The following is a 25,760-nucleotide window of genomic DNA, read 5'->3' as shown; positions in this document are numbered from 1 at the left end:
ATAAATGGTTCCCATTTCTTTCAAGGAATTGTTCCACAGAGGCTAAAATCTTCAACTTGTTCTAATGAAGAAAAACGAAGAATATAGTTATGATATTGAGCTGACTACTAAAATATAGACAACAGATTCTGTAGCAAGCAGATTTTATTGACACCAAATCATACATCAATAATTGTCATGGCCGGCATTGCTCTAACCATCAGACAAAAAAAATATCTAAACCCAGAAGCATAACACTCAAAAACCAGTAGCTAAAGTATTTGTTTTGAAAGGTAAAAACAAATATAAAAGCATTATATTACAAGTATATACAACTTTACCTTGAGAGGCAAAAAACACTGAAACATGTATACAATATGTACATTACACGTGTGCATTTTTAAGGCACCAGTGCAAGAACTTTGACCAACATCTGTATTGCACCGAGAGGATCCACGATATCCTTCATCTTCCCTCTGTGAAGAACCCATTCTGGTGCAAACCTAAAAAAAATAAATAAAAAGAAAACGGGAACAAACCTAATATCATTAAATGTGCAATACAAAAGTCTTTGGAAGCAATATGGGTGCACACACACACACACACAGTGTAATTAAGTACAGAGAATGCTTAAATAATTGTAACTGTAGAAACCATGCATGTTGTGGTTCAGAGACTCATGATGTCCATTGTAATGCATGCAGGGTCTAAAAGGGTTACACCAGGGACCAAACCCCACACCTGACGATCAACCCTGGAGTTTGAACTCGTGATTTCGATGGTAATTTAGATCAATCTCGTTTGATAAGGGCTGGAATATAGCTTTTTAATGCGAACAGATTGCTGAATGCAGGAAATTCTTTAAATTCTTTCCAAACTTACCTGGCAGCTGGCTTGGATTTTTGAGGTGTGGCCTGAGGAAGAAAGCTTCCATTCAGCGAGACATTCATCCTCTGCTTTACTTTGGTTCTCTGCACATCCATTTTGTATTTTCGAAGTGTCAGTTTGTAAATGCTGCAGATGCGATCTGAAGCCCTGGGGATCTTTTTCACACCCTGAACAAATATGCACAAATAAGAAAATTAAATTAAGAACATCAATATTTGAATCAAATGTGCACTAATATAAAAAAAAAAGGTGATACTCACAATTGCCCGTCTTTCATCCTGTACCAAAATCACCAGAAGGAAGCATGCTTTGGTAAAGATGCTGCCTCCTTTGTCTGCAACCTTATCCCCAGCCTTCTCTCTGTAGATCTGGAGCAGATCCAGAAGCGTGTCTACAGAGTCGGGCACTTCATAAACGGCATCTATGGTTTTGTTGTACTGCAGAAAAAAGCAAAGCAGACAAATTAATTAGCTGGAAAAAGGTAATGCTTTTCATGTATTTCTTATTTAAAAAAAAAAAAAAAAAAATGTAGAAAAATGCTCATATGCTGCCTAGTTCCTCTACTTACATTTACGTCCCCATATGGGTTGTACACTTCACATGGTGCCCAGATGGACCCAAGTTAGACTAAGGTGAGCTGCAATGACAGGGACCACTCGAGAGGCAAAAAACACATGCCCACCTGGATCCTACCTCTACCCATGTGAGCCCCACAAAAGAATGTTGGCTGGAATTAATTGATATTTAAAAGTAAAGTACTGTAATTATCCATTATGAATCCTGCTATTTAATAGGTTATTTGACACTATTTCTATTTACTTTGGGGAAAAAAAGCATAGTTATTTCAAATGATTAAATTATTTAATTAAAATGTTGTTACGGTAATATTAAAACCAGCTAAAAGAAACTCTAAAGCCATATACCAGTGTAACGTATATATGGAGTTGGTTTTAATGTTGTGGCTGATCTGTGTTTGATCAGCATGTGAATCAAGTATATCTGCAAATCTTTCTGTTTATCTCTGGGCAGTTTTGACGCTTTATAAATGAGAATATAATAAATGTGATGAGTTTTTTTTGTTTAACTGTGAGCTTTAATGCATGAGAGAGAAAGAGAGAGAAAGAAAGTAAGAAAGAAAGAAAGAGAGAGAGAAAGTAAGAAAGAAAGAGAGAGAGAGAGAGAGAGAGAGAGAGAGAGAGAGAGAGAGAGAGAAAGAGAGAGAATCTTTCGACAGTTTGGAGGAAATCACATACTTTTGACAAATTGAGAAGAACTTGGATTGCTAAGGTGATGATCTCCATTGAAGGCACACTGCGGTTGCAGCTCCTTATCAGGGTAAAGATGGTGTGTGTTGCTCCGCTATTAACGAGGCGCTCACAGCACTCTGGGGAAAGCCTGGTTGCGGTTTCTTCAAATGACGATAGCAACACAGGGTTAGTTCATGCCCTGACTTTCAATCATGTGTGAACAATAGCTTATGTATATTAAGTTCTATGTGTTGCACAGATACATATCAATACAAACTCTCAAACTTTTGAAAATGTGCAGATGGTGTTCTTTCTAGTCAATATATATAGAGGATTTAGAACATTGTCTTGATCAACATAAAACAAATAAAAATGTAACACTTAAAAAAATTTAATTTATAAAATGTACCTATTGATAAAGTCATAGTTTGCATCGGTACTCGGAATCTGAAGATGCCTATAAATCTGGCAACGTATTGGAACGGAAAAAGTTGTACCTAGTATTATAAGAGTCTTACCCAAATGTTTTAAAGCAGCAAGGATGTAGGCATAATTTTGATATCCAAGCAGGTAACTCAAGGCAGTGGCTGTCTTGTTGCATAGTTTGTCTTCTTCCTTGGCCTCACTGTTTACCTTCCTGAAGCGATGCCTCATAGAAATGACTTTAGTCGTATCATGAAGCTTCCTCGAGCAGTGTCCTCTCCAAAGAGCCTTGAAGAAGAACAACAACAAAAGTTAAAATTAGATATCTCAAGTAATCTAAATCATTGAAGCTTTATACAGTGACTCCCATTTTACTCAAAGGTAAATTCACATACCTGCACCTTTAAGATTCCCTGCTTGAGTCTTTCTTTCTTACGTCTCAGAAGGAATCGTTTAGCAGCATGCTGGATAACGGTGGCAGCCTGATTGCGATGATTTAACCAAGCTTTAACTGCTCTCTGTGCTGTAATGATTTTCTGTCTTTGCTCAAGATATCTCTTTCTCTGAAATTTGGCCTTGAACCACCGCTAAAAAAAAAAAAATTTGAAAGTAAATTATGGAACTAGTATATTGTACCTACAAATGCACACACGAATAACTAAAAAAAGATTACATAAAAGTAACAAATAAATAATTAATAAAATGATTAAAATAAGTACCTGAACATAAATGACGGAAGAGATTTGTTTTTTGGCCGCTTTCAGTGCCCAGTGTGTTCTGAGGGCTCTTTGGATCCTCACTGCACACAGATGATGGTATGCAGCAGCTGTAAATCGCTGGCGCCTCAAGGCATTGGCAGTTTCTTTTACCTAAAGATGGAGGTGAGGGGAGAGATTAATAAATATAATTAGAGCTGAAACTAACATTTTAAAAGCTTATTCAAGCAGACATCAATAGTACAAAAGCTACATTCACTGAAAAGGGGAAGAATTTCTCCCCTTTAACTCCTCATGCCCTGCATGTTTCAGTGTTAACCCACTTCGTCCAAATCGGAGTTGGCGATCTCAAATATTTCAGGTTACTTTGGTGATACTTTTTTTGATAATATTCTTGGCAGTATGACAAAAATTTGTAGCAATTTGTAGTAGTAATTCTTGAAATAAAAAAAGTTTAAATTTTATTTAAAACTGCACAGGGTGAGGGGTCCTACAAGACAAGGGCTGTGAACTAGTGAATGTCAGAAATTGCATTATACAAAACATGAGCTGTGTTTTATTTGATACAAACAGCCAGCTGTACTAAATATTACAGTGATCTTCATCTTAAAATTCAGTAAATTATTCTCCCATGACTGACTTTGTAAATTGAGCTACTTTGAGAAAAAGTTTCGATCTCAATGGTGGCAATATCCGTCCCAGTCATGGATGTAGTCACAAACGCATGAAACGTACCTTTTGCCTTGTTAGCCAACCGCGGCAAAAAGCCTGGATAGTGACAGCAGCTGCATTTCTCCTGCGCCGCCTCTCCTTTTCAGCTTTGGCAAGTTGTACTGCTCTGAAGCGGCACTGTATCAGCAGGGCAGAAGCTTTCTTCTGCTTGAAAGCCTGTCTTTGTCTATAACCTCTAAAAGTAGACTGTATCAACACAGCTGCGTTTCGTTCCTGTGGACAGCAGAATGCAAGAAATAAGACCGAGAGAAATTGAGTAAATATTTTACCACACTTATTAGAGTTATCTTGGCTATGAATATTTTACAATCACCATACAGTGAACAAAGGCACTATTAATGGAATTTAAAAATATTTATTTAAAGTAACTGTGCCAAGCTGCCAACTGATTTACAAAATTTACTAAGCTACTACACCTCCCTCAAAGGTCTTCCAAACCATGACCTACACTAGAGGTTCTTAGCCAGGGACCTACATTTTCAAAGTCAAAGTCAAACAAGCAAATTTAAACAAATTTATTTTTGAAAAATATTCTTTAAAACCCATTTAAAACATACAGACTCATGCAACGTGAATTAAAGAGATTTTTTTAAGAATCTGAAGAACATGACAACTACAATTTACTTCCATAAAATTAAATAAAGATCATTAATAAATTAAAAACTGCACAAAAATAAATGGGGTCACAAAATTAGATATTCCACATCTTATCTTGTGTGTCCACAACCCATTTTTAACCTCTCTTTTGGATCCCAGCTGACAATTGCTGAACTACACTATATTGCCAATTGTATTCTCTTGCCTGCTTTGCGTTTGGTGAAGCAAGGCTTGGATGTAGCTGCTTGGTCAAGTAAACCCATTTCACAAAGCTCTCTACACTCTACTGTTATAGAGCTAATTTGAAGGCCACGTGGTGTTTGAAGGTCTGTAGTGATTGACTGGGGAAAGTCGGTGACCTCTCCTCACTATGCACCACTATACTGTTACTATACATTGACATTTGTTTTCGTTTTGATTCGCTTTCACTTATACTATCACAGATCATCTTTGGAATATTTAGTAGTGAGATAATTTCAGAGTCAACTATCACAGCACAATGCTGGAATTCACTGAGCTTCTGAGAGTGACCCATTCTTTCATAATGTTTGTAGAAGCAGTTTCCATGCTTAGTGCTTAGTTTTATCTTCTTATGTCCATAGAAGTGATTGAAACCTGAATACAACAATTTATGGGTGAGCAAATACTACTTGGACAACATTTCCTCTGGTATGGGGAAAAAAGAAAATAATTAATTACCTTTTGTATTGACCTCCTGACCACAGAACCTCTCCACAAAGCTTGAATCTTAACAGCTGCCACTCTAATTCTAAGGAACTCAGCTTGCTGTTTCCTTGAAGTCAGAGTTTCCCTCCACCTTTGTTGAATGACTCGGACACTGTGCTGAATTGCTCGGAATCTGAAGAGAAAGGAACACGAATATAAACAAAAAAAAAACATATGTTCATCACATCATATTTATACATTAGATCATAAAAAAAATTTAAAAATAAAAAAAATCCTGATTTCATACCTTGCTCGCTGGAATTTTGTTTGAAGACAGCGATGAATAGTTGCAACAGCAGTTTGCTTTGAGATGTAGTCACGTCTAGCTTGGTGTCCTCTGAACCAAGCCTGGATTTTCAGTGCAGCTTGAGTCTGTGCTGCAAGTTTTCTTGCTTTGTATGCACAGAATCCTGCCTGTGAATGAAAGCATACAATTGCATTCAGCACATTTTGTTGATATGCCAGAAAAAGAATATGGCTACTATTTTTATTCTTTTTAGGAAAAGCTTTTCTTGGGACAATTCTAGGACATTTTTCTACATTACAAGTAGTATTACTCAGTATAAACTGGTTTTAAAACCCACGGTATACTGTGCTAGTAAACACCAAGCATAATATGCAATCTTTCTGTAAGTAGGCTTGTTTCGATAACTGTTTCTGGAGAATATATTGTCCCAAGAATTACTGCAATAAACAAAATAGTAATTTTAATTAATTAACTGTCAAATTTACAGCAGTGGTATACATTATATATGGCAACAAATGAGCTCAAAGAGCAGTATGAACTTCAGTACATTTTTTTTAGCACTTCTTATTTTCTATGACAGCAAAACAAGTTTCTGAATTTCAAAGTTTTTTCCAGATTGTCCACATAATGTGGAAACCCGGTTTGTCCTTTGTCTTACCTGTATTAAAATTGCAGAATTCTTCAATTTTAGGAACTGTTTACGCTCCTTCTGGCAGAGCTGGTAAGCTCTATAACGCTCCTGAATAACAAGCACAGATTTCTTGAGATGTTGAAACTTGCGCCGTTCAACCATTCCTCTATAACATGCCTGAGAGAGGAAACAATAGATAATTATTTAAACCATCATACTCTGACAAGGTGTGAACCAAAGATAACAATCTTCCTATAAACCAATATGTAATTTATCTTTATAAATAAAATAAAATAATAAAAATTCAACTACAAAAGGCACACCTGAATTTTGATCGCACTCTCTTTCATCTGCTGGAATCTTCTGTGCTGAATGAACCCACGTACATGAGCTTGAAGGGTCCGAACATTTCTTAGGGTCCTAAGGTAACACTCTCTCTGCTCCACTTTAGCTCTGTAGGCCCTGTAGAACGTCTGCACAGTAACAGCAGCAGTTTGTTTTCTCAGATAAGCTCTCCTCATTGTACACATTCTGTACTGGGCTTGCAGCATCACAGCACATGAACGCAGCTTCAGGTAGCGTCTGCGGTGCACATGCATGTGTAGCACTGACTGAATCTTGATCGCAGCTCTTCTTCTTGTGGCAAGTCGCATCGCAACCATTCTTCGCAAGGCGCGTTGCAAAGTTAGCGTGGCCTTCTGAATCCTTTTGAATTCATCTCTGTGTTTTTGGACTAACTTGCATGACCTGTACCACTGCTGTATCAGCACTGCGGACTTCTGCATCCTGGCATATTGCACTCTACAATAATGACCCCTATAGGCAGACTGAATCAATACAACTGCAGCCTTGGTCTTCATGAACTGCCTCCTCTGGATGGACATCCTTAAGTATGACTGGATTGTCCTTGCAGCTTTGATTTGTCTCACCAGGTCCCGTGCTTGCTTGCCTCTAAAAGACTTCTGCATGCATATTGCCGCATCTTTCAATTGCAGGTATCTCTGCCTTTGCTGATGCCCACACTTCCAGGCTCTGAATCTCTCTTGGAGGACACCTGCTGCCCAGCACTGCCTCTTAAATGCAGATCTATGCTTGTGCATCCTTAATGCTGCCTGAATTGTGGTTGCAGCTTTGTGCATCTTTGCGATATGATGTCGAACAGAGTACCCTCTGAACAATGTCTGAATAAGTATGGCAGATTTTCTTAGGGATAAGTATCTTTCTCGGTTATCTTTAGCCACAATATAAGCCCTAAAATGTCTCTGTATGATCATGGCGGAGACCCTCATGGCCTGGTATTTGGTCCTCTCCCGATGGCTTCTGAAAGAAGCTTGGATTACTTTAGCTGCTTGATGTTGAAGGCCAATTTCCCTTCTGGCCCTTTGACCTCTGAAGCAGGCTTGTAGGGAAATAGATGCACAGCGCAGTTGCAGGAAGTGTTCTCTCTGCTTTCTAGCAGCAAGTGTGGCGCGATATCTTTGCTGAATGGCAACAGCAGCATATCTCATACACAAATACCGAGTCTGAGCACAGTGAGCCCTGTAAGCACTCTGTATAACAATGGCAGCTTTATGTTTTTGTTTCAAAGCGTGCCTGGCTTTCATACCACGGAATGCAGCCTGCAAAACAACTGTGGCCATCCTCTTCTGCTTCAAAGACTTCATTTCTTCCTTCATCATTTGATTAGCTCGGTAACGTCGCTGAACTGTCTTAGTTGCCCACAGCAGCCTCTGGTAATATACTTTGGTTTTGTGCATCCTGACGTGGGCCTGAATGGTAATTGCGGCCTTGCGTTCAATTTGCACTCTTCTTCGAACCTTCATCCCCCGGAAAGCTGCCTGAATTGCAATCGCAGCACTACGCTTAGCCAGGTATGCTTTTAATTGTTGCCTTGAAGCCAGAACAGCACGCCATTTTTGTTGACAATGCACAACTGTATCTCTGACAGACAGGAACTTTTTCCTTTCTTTGTAAGCCAGGTACTTCCTTTGGATTACTGTAGCTGCGGAATGCAAGTTGCCGATTTCACGCCTTGTCCGATTGCCTCTAAAGACTGCCTGCACGACGATGGCACTGTGTCGCAGCTTTACAAAGCGTTCTCTGGCCTCTTTTCTTTCAAGATGACACCTATAGCGCCTCTGGACGAGAACTGCAGCAAGTCTCATAGCTTGGAAGGCCATTTTTACTCTGTACATTCTGTACCATGCCTGTAACACTGTGGCAGCTTCTTGCCTCTTTTGGGCCTCTTTTCGGACTCGCATCCCTCTATAAGCAGCCTGTAAAGTGATGGCTGCTTTCTGCATGGAACAGTACCTCTTGCGCTGTTGTTTTGCAAGAAGTTTAGCTCTGTATCTTCCTTGTATAACGATGGTTACTTGCTTGAGGGCACAATATTCATTGCGCTGCTTGTATGCCCTGTACTTCCTCTGTATAATCTTAGCTGCCAACTGCATCTCTGCAATCCGTTTCCTTGCCTGCATTCCTCTGTAAGCAGCCTGTAAAGTGATGGCTGCTTTCTGCATGGAGCAGTACTTTTCGCGCTGTTGTTTTGCAAGGAGTTTAGCTCTGTATCTTCTCTGTATAAGGAATGTTGCTTGTTTGAGGGCACGATATTCATTACGCTGCTTGTATGCTCTGTAATGCCTCTGTATAACCTTAGCAACCAACTGCATCTCTGCGATCATTTTCCTTGATTGCATCCCTCTGTAAGCAGCCTGTAAATTGATGGCTGCTCTCCGCATGGAACAGTACCTCTCGTGCTGCTGTTTTGCAAGAAGTTTAGCTCTGTATTTTCGTTGTATAACGATGGTTACTTGTTTGAGGGCACGATATTCATTGCGCTGCTTGTATGCCCTGTACTTCCTCTGTATAATCTTAGCTGCCAACTGCATCTCTGCAATCCGTTTTCTTGCCTGCATTCCTCTGTAAGCAGCCTGTAAAGTGATGGCTGCTTTCTGCATGGAGCGATACTTTTCATGCTGCTGTTTTGCGATGAGTTTAGCTCTGTATCTTGTCTGTATTACGATAGTTGCTTGTTTGAGGGAACGATATTCATTGCATTGTTTGTATGCTCTGTATCTTTGCTGTATAACCCTAGCAGCTATTTGCATCTCCCCAATCTGTTTCCTTGACCTCATGCCACGATACGCTGCCTGAATGCACAAAGCTGCCTTTTTCATTGCAACATAGCTTTCTTGAACGGTGTTCTTTAGTTTGTTTGCTTGGTATCGCTGCTGAATAACAGATGCTGCCCATTTTTGTCTCCTATATTTCACAAGTTGCGAATGTCCCCGGAAACAAGCCTGAATCCTTGTTGCTGCCAGGTGCAGTTTTTGAAGATTCTGGCGGGCTTTCATTCCTCTGTATGCAGACTGTATGCTTACAGCAGCAGCCTTCATTCTTAGATAAGATGCACGTGTGCACCTTCCAGAGATATAGGCCCTGTAACATTGCTGGATAATAATGGTTGCACACTTTGCAGCCAGATAAGACACTCGTGACTTATACATCTTGAAGCATGCTTGAATAACTGTTGCAGCTTGATGCTTTCTCTTCAGTTCTCTTCTCACTTTGCAGCCACGATAAAAGGCCTGCAGCTTTATGGCTGCTTGTCTGAGCTGAACATACCGCTCTTTTTCCATGCGCCTTAAGACATTTGCCCTGTAGTGCTGCTGTATGGTAATGGCAGCACGCTTCTGAGCTAAAAATTTCCAACGGCAGGAAAAGGCTCTCACGGCTGATTGGATCAAAGTTGCTGCTTTGCACTGCTTGGCCATTTCTTGCCTGGTTCTCATACCACGATATGCACTCTGAAGAATGACTGCAGCTTTTTTCATTGCAAGAAATTCAGATTGTACCTTCCTTCCCTCTCTGAAAGCCTTATATCTGCTTTGAATGACTAAAGATGATTTCTTCAAAGCCAAGAACCTTGTTTGCAACAAATGTCTACGATACTGTGACTGGATTACAATGGCAAAGCGATGAAGCTGGTCAATCTTCTTCCTTTCAATTCTTCCTCTCCACAATGCTTGAATTCTCACAGCAGCATATTTTAGGGACTGGTACTCCTTTCTTAACTTCTCTCCAACTTTTTTAGCTCTGTACCTCTGCTGGACAATGACAACTGATCTTCTCAAAGACAGGAAATTCTGCTGAGCTAGAAATCTTCTGTAAGCAGTTTGAATCACCAGAGCAGCCTGGTTCCGCTGAGCCAGTTCTCTACGGGCCCTCCAGCCTCGAAGCGCTGCTTGAAGAGTTACAGTCGCAGATTTCGTTTCAAGATATCGCTTTCGCTCTGCATTTCTTTGCAAGCAGGCCTGATACCATGTCTGAATCGCAACTGCTGCTTGCCTCCTCTCAGCAATCTGTTTACGGACGACGAAGCCTCTAAAGGCACTCTGGACGATGATGGCCGATTGATGCTGTTTCTTAAGAGTTTCAAACTTGCGCCTCTGGTAGCTTCCCCTGAACCATGCTTGTATGAGGACAGCTGTAGATTTCTTGGTCAGGTACTGCCTTTTACACTGCTGCATTCTATACCACGCCTGTATCCTCAGGGCAGCAGCATTTCTCTGGGTAATTTTTCTGGTGTGCCATTTTCGAAAGGCTGTTTGGATAATAACACAGGCATGATTCTTCTTTAGATGCATGCGTGTCCTCCATCCTCTGTAGGTTTTCTGTAACAAAAGGGGAAAAAAAAAAAAAAAAAAGGTCAAAGTCGAAACACTTATTACTTAATGATTAACATTATAGCTTTATTAGAAAAGAAATATTTCTTTGGTAGTAAGGAAAAAGCCATATATAAAACAAACAATTAAATGTTAATAATCAATAAATAGGTGTTAAATACTGGGGTGACATGGCTCACACATTTTACTTTGACATGTAAAACAAAAAATGTTACCTGAATCAAGACTGCAGCTCTATTTTGGGTAGCGTAGCGCTTTGCTTCTTTCATTCTTTTCAACTCTTTCTGGGCAGAGTAGCCTCGCCAGAAGGCTTGAATGACAGTGGCAGCCCTGTTCCTTCTCTTTAGCCTCCTCTTCTGTAGGAAGCTCTTCACAACAGCCTGAATTTTACATGCAGCCATGTTCCTTTGCTGTTCAGGGAAAATGCAACAAAATTAAAGGACAAAGAACATACATAAGTGTATAGTGTAAGTAGTCTGCTATGCAAATTAACTAGTTTCCTAGGATAAATTGGTTAATGTATATGTGGCCCAATCCCCTTGTGATCATTTACTCTAGCCACACTACAGAAACCGTTGCGGCAATATTCTATATATTGCAAGGCAATTTTCTTGTATTGCAATATATTGACAGTGTATATATTTATAATATCAATATATTGTCCAACTCCCATCAGGCTTTACCACGGGATACACATTTTTTTTTTTTAAACACAGGTTTTTATTACTTTTGCCACTTACCACCACTGAATATGTAACACAGCCTATGTATGACAAAAGTATTTCTTCTTGCTTTTTAACCAAAAAGCAATAACGTTTTACTGTCCCAGCAGACACATATAAATACAATAGAGCACAATACATTTAGCTCAGCAATGATACAAGTATCTTAGTAGTGACATAAGTAACATGTAAGTCAGCTAGCCCTGTACAGGCTGAACCTTTTAGCTGCAAAAACACTGTTTTTGAAAGTTCTGTAAACTTGAGTTTACTTTTTATAAGTAGAGCATACATTAGTATTTATTCTGTATGAATGAAATTATTTTGTTTTTCACCTATTCATTTGTGACATTTCATTCCAAAAGCCATTCAAACATCTTACAAATGTTTCATTAAAACAAGAATACAAGATTAATAAGTGTTACTCAAATTACCTTATTAAGCTGTATATCCTTCTGCAACTTATACCTCCTCCATGCACTCTGGATGACTCTGGCAGCTCTCGTTTCATTTCGGAGATCCAGAAGTCGAGCGCAAAGGAAGGACAGGTAACATGTAACCACCTGAGAGAGCACAAACAGCACAAGAGCAGGAATAATGAAGTATAAGCATAAGAGGTTTATCCGAGGTTGCACTGCCAGAAACACGGTAGTGCTAAATCAAATGTTTTACTAAATATCACATCCTGTAATCAAAATAATATTCATTTTGTTTCACCAACTCTGTGCTCAGTGTACTCAAAGGTATCTATACACAGCTCAATTAAATTAAATTCAATTTTATTTATATAGCGCTTTTTACAACAAAGGTTGTCACAAAGCCGCTTTACAGGAAAAACAGGTCCACGCCTCTTATGAGCAGAACCACAGAGATGCCAATTTTATGGTGACACAGTGGCAAGAAAAAAAACTCCCTTTAAGAGGAAGAAACCTTGGAAGGAACCAAGACTCAGTCAGAGGAACCCATCCTACTCGGGTTGACCCGCTCAGTACAATCAAATAAACAACAAACAAATAACAGAACAAAACAGTACAGAGAATAAATGTGAACTATGGGTAATGTAACAGGTATTAATTTATGAATATAAGAATTTGATGGGCACAAACTATGGCTATGGCTAATATAGAAACAGATACTGAGTACAGCTAGCCAAAACAGTGTATAACAGAATTAATTCATTGTGTTTAAAGCACTTATCACTTTTCCAAAAAAAAAAAAAAACACACACACAGGTTCAATGTCTTGTTCGACAGATTAAAAAATGTCAATTTAAATAATCAAACCACTGTTAAATAGATTAAATTAAATTATTAAGTTAACATTTAGAAAAAAAAAAGACCTTTTCATTGGGGATTGTGTTAGACATATCCTCTGGGCTGATCATGGCAGGAACTCCTCCAAGGTAAGACACAGCAGTGTTCACCAGCTGAAAATTACTCCTCTCATTCTCAAGAAGCACCTTGAAATCTACTGCTGGCGATCCTGAAACTGGGAGGAAAAAGATTTTTATAGAAAAAAAAGAAAAAGTATCACAGTCATGTTGATATCACCATATAATTGATACTTTATTTATGATAACGTATGATCACAACTCATTACATCATAAAAAACATATATACCATTTTGCTCCAAAGAGTCAAAGGAGCAGTCAGAGTCACTGGAGGAGCTGTTCAGTTCAACTTTGCCACGCTGGTCACACTCAATGGTCTGTGTTGTTTTCTGGTGAATTTTCTCAGCATTCAGGTGGTTTGGATGGTAGTGATGAATGAGATAGCAAAGAATTCGTCCATCAGAAAACGACACAGTGAAGTTTTCAGCCTGGAAAGCACACAAAATTATGACCGTTATACATAAGAAACATGTACGATATATAAGAACATAGTACAAGACAAAGATGTTAGAACCCACCTTCAAACTGTAGAACTCACAAACAGCATTGACCCAGTCCAGAAGTAGAGTGAGTTTCTCACTGGACTGTTCTGCTCTTGGACTCCCATTTGAGCGCTTCACAGCACATTTATCAGCCTTCAACCAAGCCAGCTTCTGCTTCGTTCTCCAGGTTTTCTTGAGAAAGCTGATTTCCTCTTTGAGGTGTTCCACATCAAGAAGAACCTCGACCTAATTGTGTACAATCAGAACATTACTATGACTAAATTACTGGTAGAATTATATATTATGGGTGTGATGCTGATTTAAAATCTAAATGTGGAATGCAGCCATTTCTCAAATTTTTACCCTAAAGTTGCAGTGGATCTACAAATTGGAAAAAGTACCTGGAAAGTAAATATGATTTTCCACAGGAGGTTAAGGGTCTTTTCTCTGTGTCCATCTACGATGTCTCTGGAGTCAATGGTAGCCCCTAAAGAAAAACAAACAAATATCATTATTAACCTTCCACAGAAGAGAGTGTATACATAGGACTGCAATATAATATCATATTCAATACATACATTCATATATACATTCATATATATATATATATATATATATATATATATATATATATATATATATATATATATATATATATATATATATATATACACACATATACATATATATATATACATATACACACATACACATCCAGTAAGCAATTAATCAGGAAGACCCACTGACTGTTGGAACCACAGCACCCATGTTTTCTACAATGTTCTTATAGACAAGTCAGTTCATTTAGCAGCCTTTACTGCAACAGAACTGGGTCTCTTAGAATGGAGACCAAAAATTAAAAAGCAATGTTGAATTACTATTACAGGTAAAACCTAATGAATTTGCTTGTAGTGTTGGGCTCAGTTATGCAAAAAAAAAGCGTAAATTTTAATGTTAATGTCTGTTCATGTAACCAACAGAACCATGTGATCAATTTACTAATTTCAATCGTGGCATAATTTTTGGTGTCAGACAGACTGGTTTTAGCATTTGTGTAACTGCTCATCTCCTAATTATGATCTTCCTAAAAAATGCTCTGAGAGTATAAACCAATATCTGTATCTATAACATTAGTACCATGTTCATCTTTGAGGTCAATCCCCTTTTCTTTGAGCACTTGCAGAGAAATTTCGACATTGTGCACTTTCTGAAGACGGCTAATAGCAGGCATCCGCAGCTTATTAGACAAAGACCAATCTTGAGTAAAGAGTTCCATGATGCGTCTGAAAAACATTCCAATAATTCCCATTAAAATATGAACAATTCTAAAACACGTCAAGACAACAAATGCATTGTATACTAAGCACTTTGCTGTACAGGACATAAAATAAAATGAGTTTCTACTTCAAACATACACTAAACGAATGCCACATCTGAGATCAACAGCAAGATTCTGCACAGCAAAGCTGAACTCAGCCAGGGGTGTCTGGGTGTGGGACACTGGCAGGCCCAAAAGGTTGAGGTGACGAGAAAGAATGCCTTCCCCACTGAGGAAGTCCCGCGCAAATGCCAGCAGAAGATCTTTAGTTGCCTATATATAAAAATAAAACACACAACAGAAAACATTCAAACAAAACCCAAGGCAAACTTTATTTATAAAAATCTCCATATCGTGATAGCAGTATTTTGTCTTGAAAGAAATTATGTCGGTTACTGTGCAGCTTTACGAGCATTTTTGTTTATTGTTTGCCGTTTAAATCATGTGAAATTATTAAGATGCACTAATGTGATACACCTGATTCTAAACTAAGACATTTTAAGTAGAAATAAATGCTTAAAAATATAGTCTTCCAAATTAATTTGGGTAGTTATAAAAGCTCAAACTTTAAATTTATATGTTCAAAAACACAAAGGTTTTCATAAGGTGTCCCATTATTTATACATGCACTAAACGTCTACATGCAATAAATTTTGTGCACAATATTAATGAAATTTTTCTACATTTATATCAACTTAAATGTCTTTGTTGTATTAAAAGCCCTTTGTTATTATAGTGAATGTTTAAAATTGTTGTGGTAAATACAAAGTATAGACAATGGTGCAAGATGCATACTCGTTAACATTATTTACTACTGTGTACTCCATTTTGGTTAAGCATTGAACTGTCTGACTGTGCAATTTTTCCCCCTCAGTAAAGAATGCAGTAAATTCTGCAGTAATAGATAATTCAAATAAGTAAGTACCTTATATTCAGCATCCATGCAGAACAAACATGGGTCGTGCTCGATCAGTCTGGACTCTTTGGCCTTGTCCAGAAAACAAACAAGTAATAGCAGTTTCTTCAGGGTAAAGCGGGACAGAGCCTCCTCGTGCCCTGTTACATAAAATAATAGACATCATTTAATTGTACGATAAACTTGCAATTTATTTTAAGCAGTTCAAGAAAAACACTAAATTAATTTTACCATCTCTGTACAAATGGGGAACTTTGGGGTGTCTGAACTCAGCAGCAATATCAGGGTTCCAAAGCAGTCGGCCAAGTATAAACATGGCCAAGCCCATGACATCACTGTTGCTCTCCAATGGAATCAACTCTCCGAAGATGGTCTGAAATAATGATACATTTAAGCTTCATATTTTGAACTTATTTTCTTAAAAAAGCATATATAAATTTTCCAAAAGATATAAATACCTCCAGGCCAATTCGCAGCCAGAGTGGATTGTAAGAAAGGAGCCAGTTCAACACCTTCTGTCTTTCACCTGGAAAACGACAAAAGATGTTTGTTTAGAAATAATATTTTTCAAATTGCAAAATGTGTGTTTGCTTGATGAACAAATGAATACCTATATCCTTCCAGAGGTGGCGATCCTTGCGTACAAGAAGCCTCTTGGCCTCCACCTCCAACTCTAGACGCTGGATGGCCTTCACCATGCTGTCAGATGTGAACAGTTGGCAGGCTGCCCGGCGAAGACGGTTCAAGCGTCGACGGGCTGTGTAGGTTCTAAAGGACATCTCCTCCTTGGTAGGTGCTTTAGGTATGTTGAGCTTTTCACTTCCCATTGTTAGGGACAAGGCGTTCACTACATCAATAAATAAATAAATACCCACTTATGAACATCTAAGATCGTTTAGCACAGTCTAGTACATTCTTAACTCGTCCACATTAAAAAATTACATACACTTCTTTAGGATAAAACAATGAGTGGTGGGAGGGAAAAAAAGACCACTTAACAGGAACCATACCTTTGGTGACTTCAGTAGCAACTTTGAAATCATCTGGAGTGAGAACGTAGTTCATCCACCATGTAAACCCCCTTTCCTGCTTCTCAATCCAGCGCTCATCATAAAACATGTTCTTTGCAGCAAACGGTAGCGGATGTCTCGGTATGGCTGTTCACAAAAAAATATATATATATATATATTTTTGCCTTTAGGTCCAACAGGCTCCCCAAGGTCTCTTTCTAGAGCACTTGCATCTTTATTAAGTTAGAGGATTTCAACAGTCTTTGGGCAAATTCAATTGACTAGTATATGGATGGATTCCTGATACCTGATTTTCATTTATACAAATTATAATCAAATTAGTCTTTGATTAGTCAAACTGGTTTTGGGACAGAATATACAAATGTGCTTACTGTGTAGCAATTCTTACTAGTCTTTTGATTGTATTGAGAGAAGTTTTGGTTATCAAGTGCATCTTAGGGTGACCAACACTATACGCGCACGCACACACGCACACGTACATTTACATTTTCTAGAAAGATTTTTTTATGGTAGCTTAATGCCTATAGCCACCCACTCTTTCACAAATTCACATCAAATGAAAAGGTTATAATTGAATGGAACTACACAGAGATACACATATATACAAACCTGTCTGTGTTGGCTTTATGAAGTTAAGTCGAGACTGTGCCACAGCTATAACTTTTGCAGTTTTCACTTTTGATGCACTGAATGACTTCACAGACCCTGCTCCTATACAAAACAAATACAACAAATGTTATGCTACTGTAGTATTACATTATAGTATATCAGATTACTAATAAAGATAGAGAAACAAAGATTCACATGTACAATTACCTTGTTGAGCTTGTTTTGGACAGCTCTTTTTTGGTGGCACTTTAGTGGACTTTCTTGAGCTTGTTGGCACTACACACAAACATCAATATAAGTTTCAGAGGATCATAACAGCATGAAATGAATTATATAATTAAGGATAAATAAAATTTTACTCACCAGTTGATCTGCTTTGTGTTTGTCCAGACCTCGAACTGAATCGTTTTTCAGGACATGGTTTCTTGGGGTCTTGTGGCATAGCACAGCTTTTCTTTACTTGAAAGGATTTCACTCCATTGTCTGAGCTTTCCCTTGAAAATTCTTCACTTTTTCTCTTTTTGGTTTGTTGGTTTGATGCTCGACTTTGAACAGGAAACAAATCCAGCGGAGGAGGCAACATCTCAGAGGCATGGCTGTCAACTGATACGGTTTCATTAATTTTAGCTGGTGCATTAGACATGGGTTGAAGTTGTGCATTGAAAGTGAAGGTGGCAGATTGATTGAGGGAGTTGGGTTCATGTGGCATTAGCTGCTGTGGTGATTTCTGGGGCGAAGTTACTATAAATTTAAATTCTACATCCGTATCGCAGTTAATTACAGGTAGAGAACAAACATTGTGAGACACCCTTGTGTTTTGTTCTGCACTGCTAGGATCCGAAAACGAAGATGTTTTCTCCAACAATCTCCGCCTGGAGGTTTTTATTTTGCGGGAGCCGGGACTTGGCTCAAAAGAAGTCTCTGGTTTGCTTTTGGTGACTGTGGCAGAATCAAAAAGTATCTTTTTGGATTTCAAACCTCTATGATTCTGTTCGTCATCCTCTCTATTATATGATTTAGTAACTGTGGCAGTGCAAAAAGCAGTGGTGGGCAATACAGCATCTTGTCCTGACTTGTCATCTTGGGCTTTGTTAGACTTGACAAAGAAGGTTAGCCTTGGCTGAGTTACGTCAGTCTGAGGGGAAATATTCTCCACCAATTTTACAGCTTCATCCAGTTCGCAGCCTGGATTCTGGGTTTCAGACTCCAGAGAATCAGGAAAGTTGAAGCTTGAGCAAGCGTTTGGAGGGCTCACAGCATGAGATAGATCAGATTCGATGATGGCCAATGCATCCTTCACAGACAATGTTGGTGTTCCTGGTTCTTGACACTCATCACCAATTGTTTTTCCAATGACAGGAAGTGGACTTTGAAACCTCAAAGGGTTAGAAAACCTCTCTGGGGTGCTAATAGGTGACAAGGTCTTATTCAACATTCTGACCTCTTTAGGCAAAGGTAAACAAGAGCGATCCACCTTTTCCGAAGCATCAAGAAGTTTGTTAACAGGCACTAGTAGAACTAGTGGAGAGTCCATTTGAGTTGGTATGTTTTCCAAGTTATCCATGATAGACTTGGGTAGATCTTGAGGGATCTGAGGACAGGCAGGTTGGCTATTTCCATCCTTGCTGCCACTAGACCTCCGATTGGCCCTTTCCTGATTCAATGGTGACAGTGGGTTTGAGCCTTTATTCCTTTTGTATTGTGGCTGTCGAGATACATGAAATGTCTTATTGGCTGCCTTTATTGGCATTGAGGCCACCTTCTTGCTTTTTGAGGGAGAGGAAAGGTCTCTCTTGGATTTGATTGAATCCCATAGACTTTTCTATGAACACAGAAAAAAAAACAGAGTTATTCAAGCTGAAGCAGATGGACACATTTCAGTCAAAAGCTGATAACACTATTGTGGAAGGGATGTACAGCACATCACGTTTTCAGTAAAATTGGACACACCCATTCCTTCATTCTGCTAATAAGATGAAGTGATAAATATGGACAATTGCCACAATTACAGTAGACACACAAAGTAAAGATATTGAATATTTTGTTTCTGTTCAACAAGCCCATTTGTAGCATAATTAGGCAAGAATAATAAATAACTAAAATGTGTAGCGCGATCATTATCTTTGCTTTCAAAGCGTTCTTAAGAATATATATTATATATATATATTTTTTTTTTATAAGAATCATGTTTGTAATAGAGTTGAGTGTTAAGAGACTGTAAAAATAAAACGTTCTTATGATTGGTGAAGAAAACATTGTTCTTTGTGGAAGCAAAAGTGGTTCTTCTACGGTATTCGATCTGTCATTTGAATCAGCCGTTATTTAACAGAGAAGATCAAAGGAAATCTCACAGTACAGTTAAGATACTGGATAAATAATAACCTTTTTCTTTTTTGGAGCCTCTGCCTTTCCAAGCAGAATTGCTTGATGTTTGATGATTCCATTTGCCACAAAGCTGAGAAGCTCTCTAACACCACCCTCTTCTACAGGTGTCCAGGTAACAGTTACAATGACACTTTCTTCAGGCTGAAACAACAGAATAAAGAATAAACGTTAAACAATACCTTTGCACCATAAAAATGTATACTTTGCTAAGATAAATGTTTAACTAGATATACTTTATTTGAATAGCAAGTGTCTGGTCAAAAAAGAAAGATTAAACACTAACTATGAAATATATTATAGGTTCATACTTTACTATCACAACAAACTAGCTAGCTAAACACGTAAATGCACTTTTAATGTAATATAACTGAAGAACTATGCAGTTTGGGACAGAGCCCTGGTTAAGGTTCAAGCTAGCAAGTTCTTTACTTTCACAACGTACTAGCAAAACCAGCTAGTTAGCAAGCTAACTAAACTAGTCAATTCACTTCTAATAACAAGCTGACTAGCTAACTATTTATCTAGCAGGTTTAAGAGGTAATGCACTCTAATGTAGATAATATGCATGTAGAAATATGCAGTTTTGAACACAGCCCTGGTTTAAGCTCACACTTCAACTGGCTCCTTGCTTTAACAACTAATTGACTAGTTAAATAAACGTGTTACTCTCGCTATTTAGCAAGTTTAACAGGTAGTGCACTTTTCATGTAATAGACTAGCAGTTTCTGACAGAGCCGTGGTTCGAGTTTACTCTTCAGATAACTAAGCTAACCTAACTAGCTAGTTCTTTACCATCACAACAAACTAGCAAACCTAGCTGCAAATTCACTTTTACAAATAGCTGACTAGCTAGTTAACCTAACTAGCTGGCAAATTTAAGGAGTAACACACCTTTTTAAACATAACGTTACCTATAGAAATATGCAGTTTGGGACAGAGCCATGGTTTAGGTTCACACTTCAGCTGGCTCTTTGTAATAACAACTTACTGACTAGTTATCTCGCTATTACACAAGTTTAACGTCAATATACTTGTAGCAGTTTGGACCAGAGCCATGGTTAAGAGTTTACACTTCAGATAGCTAACCTAATTAGTTCTTTACTTACACAACGTATTAGCTAGTTAACCTAGTTAGCTAGCAAGCTAGATAAATTAGTCAATTCACATTTAAGAACTAAGTTATATGACTTGTATAATTATATGACTAAGCTATCTAGCTAGCAAGTTAGAGGTAATAGACTTTCAATTTAATATAACTTACCTGTAGAAATATGCAATTTGGGACAGAGCCACGTTTTAGGTTCACTTCAGCTGGCTTCTTGCTATAATAACTAACTCTACTTAGTGTTAACTTAGTAAGGTGCATACAGTTTATATTAACCTAGTTAACGTTAGTTAGCTTAGGTAGTTGCACAGTTAACGTTACTGAATAAATCATATAACTTAGTTAAAAATAACCCAAAGAAGAGTTTCAAATAACGTCCATATCTAGACAGCTAGCGTTGGGTAAGCTAACCCTAGCTAGCAAACGCACTTACCTGAATAGTAAAGCATGTTTGATCCAATGAGAAACCTTTGGATGATGAAATTTTATCCACAGTTACTGTCGCTACTCCTTCCTCGCTTGGATTTTCGATGCGCAGAGGTAGAGATTTTGACGAGCCTAACTTCACCGATCCAAAACTCACGAACGGAGACCTGGAGAACTGGACCAGACTGAGAACTGGAGCATCGTTCTCCTTCTTTCTGCTAGAAGGGGGATTAAATGTTGGACTAAAATCCAACAAACCCGCTCTCGCAACGTCCTGCGACATTTTCCCCTCTATTCCGCCGGATTGATCATAGTAAACAGACTATTAAATCCTCCTCTGACACTCAGACCGCATTCAGCAGTTTCAGAACGAGCCACCCACTCCGATTCTGTATTTTGAATCTGAGGGTGAAACGGTCGACCAATCGCATAACAGAACAGCTGCTGCGGGCCAATCACAGATAGGAAAACAAAGAAAATCCAATCAGAGCTCAGATGCGAGTTTAAACGTTCACAAACCACGCCCATAACAAAGACGCCTCACTCAGACACGAGGAAAACTCAACAGAGTTTCACAAGCCCAAAGGACAGTGTAACGGCTATCAATTCACTTGCCTGACAATTTAAGGCTAAATTTGAAAATAGAAAATTGAGGGTAAACTTCTTTATTATTAAACTGAACTCTTACCATTTGGTGTAGCGTAGAAGAAATGGGGTTTTAACCATTTTTCTAATTTTCTATTTTTTTTTTATTTCAGCACCATGTTATGGATAGATAAGCAAAATGTTATTGGGATAGAAATGTTTTGTTTACGTGTATTTAAGCAAAAACAAAAAAAAGAGTGTATAATACAGTTGTGTTTTAAATGTTATAAGTTTCAAAGTGAAATGGTCTCATTCCAAACCCAATTTTATACATTTTCACAAACCATCAGTATACAATATTTATTAAATAAGAAGGCACAAAAGATATATAATATAAAATGTTACATGTCATTTTTCTTCTGTTTTTTTACCCCTTGAATATATGTGTATTCAATATTACATGATGAATATTCTAAAATAGTATGAAGTCTACATATAAGTGACAATTCTTGCCATATGAAAACAGAGAAGTTAAAATTAATTTTGTCCAAAAGTAAAGGAGGCTGAATTTGACTTTTGACTAATTTACCGTTCTACCTTAAATTTTGCAGCGGTTACATTCGGACCCACGTTATTTAGTTGTACGGGCGCCAGATTGAAACCGTTGAAGCATTTAAGGTGGAACGGACAATTTTATTAAGAAGTAATCTTCAGCTTAAATAAAGGGATAGAAAGATGAAAAGAACATGGTTGGAAGTTTGAACCAGTATTGTGTACTGTACGAGTAAGAGACTAACATTACCTTAACATTATTTTCTGGGTCAGCCTCTACAGAGACATGTATTCTGAATTGCTTTATGAATTGCAAATGTGGCGCTTGATTGAATATGAATCAGTGAGATCATTTTAACCTGCTTCTTCCCTCCCCTTTGGTCTCTAAGCTTCTCCTAATTATCATTCGAAGTGCACTTTTCTTTCGTCGGGGTCTTTTCTTTTTATCCCACCAATCCCTGGCGGCGTCTTTGTGTTGATGAGCTGGAGAGGGGTCTCCCATTGGCTGCGAGGGGCTGATCGCGCGCTTCTCCTCAGAAGGGCCTGCTGGAGGAGAGCGTGCACAGCGAGGAGGACCTGCTGCTGGAGGCAAGAGCACCATGATCACATCAGCTAAACCACAAACACCATGACTCCTAAACATGGGCACTGCTTCTGTGCGACCAGGGAGTCTCTGCTCACTCGTGTTTCTCTTCTTTATTGCTCAGTGGACACAATGTAAGTAGCCTGTTTACTGTTTGCAGGTAGTGCACCTGTTGATTTGATTTGTAGTGTTTTCCTTTTTTAATCACAGCTATAGGACATTATTAGATATAGGATACAGCTACTTCTGGACTCTTCCATGGTTATTATTGTTAATAGTACCATAATGTAGTGTTCACAATGTTTTTATTCCATCATAATTAGGGATGCACATTGATTAGAATAACACAAGTAAATGCAGACAAATAATTAAAATAATTAGAATCAGGCAGATGATAAGAGTTTATAGATATTTCATACTGAATTGTTCTGTTAAGGCATGTGTGTGTTTTGATTAGTTTTGCTACATTTGCAAATCCCACAGTTTTTTATTTAGTGTATAAAATGTTCCAATACATGTTTTTCTCTTATTGCGCCCTTGCGAAAATTTGGATTGCACAGAAATGATAAAAAAATAGGTCTGAAACCGAACCAAAAAAAATAAAAACATTTAGCCGAATTAAGTAAGAATACAGAATAAAAATACAGAACACAGTCTTTTTTCTCACAGATTTTATTAAATTTTGCTACCTTTTCTCATAGACAATATCATTGTTTTTATATACATTATTCTTACCTTATTTTAGTTGCCAAATATTTGTCACATCTCTAGTAACAAACGTTCATGTATCAAGTATCAGCAGATACGTACATGACACAAAAGTTATCTTAATCCCACAATTATCATATTGGTGCATCCCATTCCATTATTTTTCTTATTGTTGTTGTTGCTGCTGCTGTTTGTAACTGATGTTATTGTCATGTTTTTTCCTTTAATAATGTTGCCTCTTTCAACCTTAAAACAACAAATACATTTTAGAATAAAGCAAATAAGTTTACAATAAATATCTTTTAAATTATGTATATAAATACAAAGTATATATATATATATATATATATATATATATAAGAAAAAAGGCAGGTGCAGTTTTTTTGTTCAGGTACAGAGAAGTACTTCTGTTCTACTCTGTTCTAGATATAGTAGCACAGCTCTGGTCAAAAAGGCACTCAGGCCATGAAAGGATAGCCTTCAAAGACCCAGACGCTGTACACGTTTGATTTTAAAAGGATTCTTTGATAGATGACATCAAAACCAACAACTGTTCATGTTTTAAACCCATATGTTGAGATTATGACGTACATCGTATTGGCCTACAGTGCACTGGAATGGAGAGCAACATGACTTCTTAATACCATTTCCAGACTTACCAGTATGGCCATATATAGATTTAGGATGTACTGTGAATTTGGCCATATGGTTAGACAAACTAACAAGTTATCTACAGCCCCACCCCCCACCTTACCCTTCTTGCCAAGCCTGACTGGGTCGTGGGGTCATGCTGGGAGGTGGTCTAGACTCCCTGTAAGTGGGTCTTATGTAAATCCCACCCAAACAAGTAGAGTATTTCATGGACACGGCTAATAAAGCCTCCTGCGGGAGGAAATACCACTGTGTTTGTTACTGATTTAAAGTATTCAGTTAATCACTGTGAAAAAACTTAATACAGTTAGTCTCCAGATAGGCATAATAAGATAAGTTTATATCTAGGAAATTATTCAGCTATTAAAAAACTCAAAACTGAATCACTAGTTAGCCAATATCTGGCTTATTATTCTTCAATCTTCAGTACAGATATGATTTGGATTCATTATGGGTTTATCTATGGCACACAGTCAGCTGTAATGTGCACTTTTTTGGTCACAAAACTAAGGCCTTCCCAGTTTCAGATGCCATGTAGTAAGTAATGCTTGGATATGCTCACACATAAGGCTGTATCCTTCTGCTAAAGACACATAACAGATGGTCTTGGCTGAGGTGATGAGACTGCATAGGCTCATACTCTAAAGCTCTTGAAAGATCTCATGTGCCCAGTCTTTGAGTTACTGTTGAAAGCCAGTTTCTACTGTCAGATAATTAAAATAGCAAGAACTTTGGGAAATGGGTTTTGAAATAAGTTGTTTTGCATGTCATTAAAATTAAGATGGCCAAAATTCCTCCTTACTAAATTCTAATGCACAAATTTTAAATAATTTTAAACTGTGCAAAATGGGTATCTTTTACTCCACGTTAGTTGAATGGATTGCAGTGTATTTTGAATAAAAGTCACTGTTCTCAGTATGGGAAAGTATTTTATTAATGTTTTATAAGAAAGTCGCCACTGGTGCATGAGGACTGCGATTACTTATATTGTGATATATATCTTATGTATCGTGAAAATGTCTTTGAATATTGTAATGTGATATTTTTCCCATATTGCCCAGCTCTATTCTTTGATATCTTTTAACACCTAAGAAAATCCAAGATTGGCCAAGACATTGTTAGTGTCAGACAACATTTGGTGTGCGATAATGATGTTGGATATCCTGATATTGATATGATGTGAAAATTAATATTCTATATTGGTTTAATCTCCTTGTAGGATTTTTTGGTACTGTGCATGGCTGCACTTATTTTTCCCAGGCTGAGACGTAACTTGGTGTGTGTTTTTTCACTGTGGATCTCTACCTAGCTACTGATGTCACAAAGTGTTACCTCAGAGGATGGCCTGTATAAGTTGTGGGGTGCTATCTTGTGAGTCAGGGTTCCATGCTTGGCTAGTTTGCTCATAGCAAAGTGATAGCAAGGT

The 25,760-nt window shown here is 38.0% G+C and overlaps 2 protein-coding genes across 2 annotated transcripts in view; one reads left to right on the top strand and one right to left on the bottom strand.

Annotated features, from left to right (window-relative positions):
- Positions 1-126: 126 nt before the first annotated feature.
- Positions 127-21,661, bottom strand: aspm (assembly factor for spindle microtubules). Its single transcript, XM_049465907.1, has 30 exons — positions 21,263-21,661; positions 19,722-19,865; positions 17,703-19,161; positions 17,547-17,615; positions 17,340-17,441; positions 16,710-16,856; positions 16,310-16,546; positions 16,158-16,225; positions 15,931-16,072; positions 15,709-15,839; positions 14,881-15,056; positions 14,603-14,748; positions 13,867-13,952; positions 13,502-13,711; positions 13,213-13,411; positions 12,933-13,081; positions 12,028-12,156; positions 11,090-11,284; positions 6,510-10,862; positions 6,214-6,363; positions 5,556-5,722; positions 5,282-5,441; positions 3,989-4,198; positions 3,257-3,406; positions 2,933-3,124; positions 2,633-2,825; positions 2,121-2,275; positions 1,128-1,304; positions 862-1,034; positions 127-482 (listed from the first exon to the last, which is right to left on the bottom strand). Exons 1-30 carry the CDS (start codon positions 21,536-21,538, stop codon positions 380-382), a joined length of 10,248 nt encoding a protein of 3,415 aa, XP_049321864.1. The 5' UTR covers positions 21,539-21,661; the 3' UTR covers positions 127-379.
- Positions 21,662-22,883: 1,222 nt separating this feature from the next.
- crb1 (crumbs cell polarity complex component 1) overlaps positions 22,884-25,760 on the top strand; it is a 40,910-nt gene continuing 38,033 nt past the window's right edge. The window contains exon 1 of the mRNA XM_007233229.4: positions 22,884-23,109. Within this exon, the coding sequence (XP_007233291.3) occupies positions 23,034-23,109 (76 nt within the window). The 5' untranslated portion in view covers positions 22,884-23,033. The remainder of the gene's footprint in view (positions 23,110-25,760) is intronic.

This window comes from Astyanax mexicanus, chromosome 16 (assembly GCF_023375975.1).
Source record: "Astyanax mexicanus isolate ESR-SI-001 chromosome 16, AstMex3_surface, whole genome shotgun sequence".
NCBI lineage: Eukaryota > Metazoa > Chordata > Actinopteri > Characiformes > Acestrorhamphidae > Astyanax > Astyanax mexicanus.
The sequence above is the reverse complement of the archived record's forward strand: the minus strand, read 5'-3'. Positions and strand labels throughout refer to the sequence as shown.

Coding starts and splice junctions, on each gene's coding strand:
- aspm (XM_049465907.1), bottom strand. CDS start 21,538: ATGTCGCAGGACGTTGCGAGAGCGGGTTTGTTGGATTTTAGTCCAACA. Junction 10,863..11,089: donor GAGCTGCAGTCTTGATTCAG/GTAACATTTTTT, acceptor CTTTTGTTACAG/AAAACCTACAGAGGATGGAG. Junction 483..861: donor AAATCCAAGCCAGCTGCCAG/GTAAGTTTGGAA, acceptor TATTTTTTTTAG/GTTTGCACCAGAATGGGTTC.